The 5,418-nt window shown below is 32.3% G+C and overlaps 1 protein-coding gene across 1 annotated transcript; it reads right to left on the bottom strand.

The window, feature by feature from the left end:
- On the bottom strand, window positions 1-2,491 carry LOC139431426 (uncharacterized). Its single transcript, XM_071199114.1, has 2 exons — window positions 653-2,491; window positions 1-576 (listed from the first exon to the last, which is right to left on the bottom strand). The coding sequence occupies exons 1-2, from the start codon at window positions 1,815-1,817 to the stop codon at window positions 488-490; spliced, it is 1,254 nt and encodes a 417-aa protein (XP_071055215.1). The 5' UTR covers window positions 1,818-2,491; the 3' UTR covers window positions 1-487.
- Window positions 2,492-5,418: the final 2,927 nt, after the last annotated feature.

The raw sequence follows: 5,418 nt of genomic DNA, 5'->3' as shown, positions 1-5,418 counted from the left end.
TGGTATTGTTTTTTAAAAATCTATCTATCGATGTTCCACGAGGTAAACTACCCTCATTTTCTTTAAATAATAAATATAAAACTACTAGATAAATAAGATATTTTATTTATTTATGAGTTAAAAAGCAACTGACAAAAAAAATAGTTCAATATACCAAAGAAGTTTATTCTACATTACTAATTGACGTTTTTTATGTATTATATTAATTTTCAATATTAAATTTATTTTTATTCTACGTAGTGTTGGCAAAAATGAAAGTCGTGGAAAAAATGTTTTAAACATAAGGATTTTTTACACCATGCACATGTTATGACCGCTATATCCCCACAGATATCACACGTTGGCTTCTCACTCGAAAAGCAAACTTCCACGGGATTTTCAAAATGGTCTGGTCTCTCCTCTATATAGCCACTTGCAAACCATGCGTATTTAAAAACATTTATAAACCGAGGGGAAGCCAACTGGTTATGCGTCAACGATTGCAATTTTAATATGTTATCCCTCTGATGTAAATTGACATCATACTGGTAAAGAATAATCTGATCAGAGAATCTTCTAATAAAATTTTTCCATATTCTGAAACCAAATACATCTAGGGGCTGTATTTGACCTGTTGTCCCTGCAGGTATAGATAAATGTTTAAAATTAGTACCTGATGGAGTTATTTCACTAATAACTTCAGGACAATGGCCACTCCAAGAATCTAATAATAATAATGATTTAGAACCAGTATTTGGAAAATATACATTTTGGAGCCAATTTTTCATGTGTTCTGAAGTTAACTTTCCAGATTTTGATGCCAAAACGTATATATTGTCTGCTTTAAACATTGTATTTGCTACCCTCGGTCCAAAGCTGCCAGAGGGTTCTTTTAAAACAATAAAAAGTGGAGAAAGAAGTTTCCCATCAGCAGATATTACGGGTTGAATTGTGTAACTGTGCGTTGTAGATGACACCGACTGGACCACACTTTCTACGGTTTTAACTCCTAAATCGCTTAATGTTCTTCCCGAATGGAATTCCAAGTTAAAACCGCTCTGATCCGAATTGTAGGTGTTTTCAGGTCCATATATTTGGATTTGTAGCTTTGCCTCTTTAACGAAATCTTTTGCTAAAGTTTTTACTCGATCAACATTTCCAATTTGTTTTTGGGATAGAAATTTTGTTATTTTTCGGCTTACTAACCGATTTGCTTTCTTAAAACGTTGCACCCAGCTATGAGATGCTTTGAACAGTTGAGGAGATAAATTCTTTTCATTTCTAGCTTGTATAGCCCATCTGCGTATATCAATATCATGTAGTGGCAATTTATTATCTACGGCGGCTCTCGCTTGATTAATTACAAATTCGGTAATTTCTGCTAATTTTTCTTTGTATGTCCCTCTTTCTTCAATATATTTAGACCATCTGTGCAATTGGGTCTTTGACGTTACTTTTCGGTATTTGTTTTTTACGGTTTCTAGTTTCAAATAACCTTTCTTCCCACTTGTCCAGTAATTTACCGCCTCTAATTTGTACTCGTAGTCGATGTCATCCTTCAATGGACAATGAGCATCAGTATCTTCTACAAACCTGTCAGTTGTATCCTGGTCTTCAATAATTTGCTGACCGTCATTGATGCCATTGGATGAATCGAAAATTAATACAGTTTCGTCTTCAATTTGCATATTGTAGTCTTCCATACTTTCCATTAAAATACGCTGTATATTTTCTTTTAAACTAACTTCTGCTTCATTTACAGGAGTCTGGGGAATATTCATAACAGTAAAAACTGTCATTAGCAAATTTAAAACGTTTATTGGGTTTATTGTAACCATTGCTTCTGTCAGTTGCTCTGAAACTAAAATCTACCCACTGGGCACACGTTCTTTTATACTAGAAAAAACTATTTTGAGAAATGACCTTTAGCAAGCGGCACTAAAAAAACAAATATTGTGCCAAAATTTTTTTGGTAGGTGTATTTTTGGCAACATTATGTAGAATAAAAATAAACTAATAAACTATATAAAACAAACACAGTACCAAATTTCGCCGTAATCAACAAGTAATGCCCGGGATAGAATTAATTTTTAAGGGGGTGGTTAACCCCAACCACCCCTAAATGGTGTATTATGCCTTATTTTACATTAAACATTTTATTGTGCGACTAATTTACGGTTTTGTTAAAGTATTTTCAAAATACCTGACAATTTTATCACATCATTCTTACGAAAAGTGGTTACATGTTAACCCCCGTAACTTCGCTGGGGATGATCTAGAGCGAATGGGAAAAAACCCTTAACTAATATTTTTGAACGTGCTGGAAGTATACTTAATGCCGCCAAAATCGATAGGGTGGTTTTTAAATAATTCCAAAAAAATAGGGGTAGTTCGCCCTTCTTAACCCTCTGGTATATGTGTGATACATCAAAAGAAAGCTCTTTTAAAATGAATATCAGTTACAATTTACCAAATTTTGATAGCACTTTTCATTTTTAAAATATAAGTGAAAACGTACTTTTTCTCCAAACTTTCAACCCCTATAACTCGCCCCAGGGGCTTTTACCGCACGTATAAAAAAATGTGCGAACCTTATTTTGGCCCATTCTATGACTGTACCAAATTGCATCGAAATCGGTGAGACACAGTTGTGACACTTCCCTTGTTAGTGTGTTGGACAGTGCAGATAATAATCAAGTTCAACCCCAATAGGACCTTTTTCATTGAATACAATTATTTATATCAGGTTTGTCATTAGCAACCTCACTGTAACAATCCCAATACAATATATAAAATCTCTTGTTGCAGTTTCGTCTAGTTTTCTTTTCTTCGCTTGTAATTCATCATCACATTCATTACTAAAAAAACTATCGCGGTTATCACTTTCGATTATTAATTAAAGTATCCTCTTTTTAATGCAACAAGCCGTTTTGAAAAATCACTTTCAGTTCTTGAGAAATAAATTTTTGAAATGATCGACAATTTTTTCGAATTTTGCCATTTTCGCCTAAATAAGTTTTAAGTTTTAAAAATTCGTATAAAATCCAGTTCTTGAAATATGAGTGTGAAAATTTCCCAAAGTGTTAATAAAAGTGTCTTCTTTCCAATGAACCAACCCGTTTTGAAAAATAATTTTTAGTTTTTGAGAAAACAATATTTGAAGTTTTGATAACATTTTCGATGTTGCAATTTTCATCGATAACTTTCAAAATTCGCTATAAAATTCATTTCTTGAAGTATCCTTGTGGAAATATCACCAATTATTAATTAAAGTATCCACTTTTTAGAGTTGCTTCGTTAGATAAATCAGTATCGCAAAAGGTCATTTTGTATCTTGGATCCAAATAAGTAGACATATCTTATCAGCTTTCTTATTAATTTCATTTTTATTCAAATATCGCAATAATGTGGCAATATAGGGTATCACTTCAGAAATGCACCATAAGTTATAACCATAATGGCCGGATAGATATACCGGATAATCGGATATCCGGCCGAAGGGGATGCCGAATATCCGGTATCCGGCTTTTTGCAAAATCACTATCCGTTCCACCACTAGTATTAAGTATAATAAAGAATAAAATAGACTGTTTGCTTCAAATTTGAAACATTGTCACCAGCTGCAAATACTAGCGGAAAAGAATCTCGGCACTGATTTGTGCTAACACTAATAGAACGCACAGATTGACTCCTGTTTAGTAATATGACTGGCAAAAGTGCAGTGATCTAAAGAAAGTCCCAATTTGAAGTATAATCATTATGTAGGAGATGGAAAGTGCAAAACTTTTAAAGCATTCTGGAGTCCAAACCTTATGTAAAATTAACAGTAATAAAACATACAGAGTTATATAAAATTAATTCACGAAATCACCATTCATATGAATAAAATATGAAAAAAGAAACATGGGTCATATATTAGCATGAAAATGTTTTCAAAACCATGATATCTCTTTTTACAGTATTCTCTAGTAAAGATCATTTGACAATATATTTATGAGGATACACATTAAACTATGATGAATGTTAAAACATAGTTTATGATATTAATTACTATCTTGACAAACTGTTGAAGTTTCCGGTTGTAGTTGTAATACAATCCTTAAAATTATTATGCAAAAAACTAATAATTTAAACTGCAAATATTTTTGGAAGTTATAGATACAACATCTACCTCCTCCTGTGATACTGATTGTTAATCGTAGCTGCCTCAACGAGCAATTTACTATATAACCCCGATTTATCTCACTCTTAAAACCTCCTAGGTTGTGATTGGTGTAGTAACATAAAATAAACAACTAATACCCTAAATTTGGACTACTCTGGAACAAATCATGGTTTATAGTAACTAGTACATGTTAAGGAAGAAACAAATTTCTGTTTATTGGACGGGCCGAGGCTATTGCAAACGTCCACTTGTCGAAACAGTTTGGTAAGAAACAGGTTGTTATGACAATGTGAAAATTAACTATAAATGACAATAACCAACGCAATTCTATGTATCGATGCGGTGTGGTCTGTCGGAAGCTATCTTAGATATTAATTTTAGAATGTAAATAGTATTAGACATCTCAAATGTAAGGCCATAACATATTCATCTGTCGTACACATTTCCTTCCGACTCAATTTGATACTCCCAATTTGATTTGGGATCTTCCACATAGTGTCTTCGGAAAACACTTTACCACTTACGATTTCCATCAACATTATTGTATCATTTTAATTAGTTAAGATAAGAAACAATTCATAAATTAAAGAAATAATGTCGTAGGAAATCTAAACGTAAACATTTTGACTCGTGCAACTCAGCGGGACATCCTATATGATTTCAGAGGTGATTATACATAAATCACCTTAACGAACGTTTTAATTTTAATCATCCTTTAATTAAATATACTATAATTATTTACGTCTCCCGAATTAAAATTTTTAAATCTGGGTAGTGTGGTCTTTCTTCATTTATATTCTATGAAAATATCTTTCATATATACAATACTTTTTTAATAAATGATATTTATATGGTGAATTAATTACGGTGAGGTCGAGTGTGAAAAGTTAGTTGACAAATTTACAAGGAACATAAAGTCCAAGATTTTGAAATATTCCTTATCTTATGGACACTATTCAATGCAATGAAAATACTGAACATCACTGTAATTAAGGATTGAGATGCAGTATTTACAATATTTAATTGGACTATCCCAACAGCAAGACTGTAAATATGCAAAAAATTCGCAAACCATAGATGCAGATTCTAGCATAGATCGTTGTGGTTCAACTAATATACCATTAGTCTGTATAGAAAGTAATGTAGTATCCGACTTGTAAGGTGTGTGCATATGCTTAGCTCTATAGTATAAAATAAATTTAGAGAGATCTCTCATTGATTTGAATTTGATGTACATTTCATCTCTTCTAACAGAATATCGTCCAATACAAGTG

The sequence above is a fragment of the Onthophagus taurus genome, chromosome 1, assembly GCF_036711975.1.
Source record: "Onthophagus taurus isolate NC chromosome 1, IU_Otau_3.0, whole genome shotgun sequence".
Lineage (NCBI taxonomy): Eukaryota > Metazoa > Arthropoda > Insecta > Coleoptera > Scarabaeidae > Onthophagus > Onthophagus taurus.
This window is presented reverse-complemented; position numbering and strand designations above follow the sequence as displayed.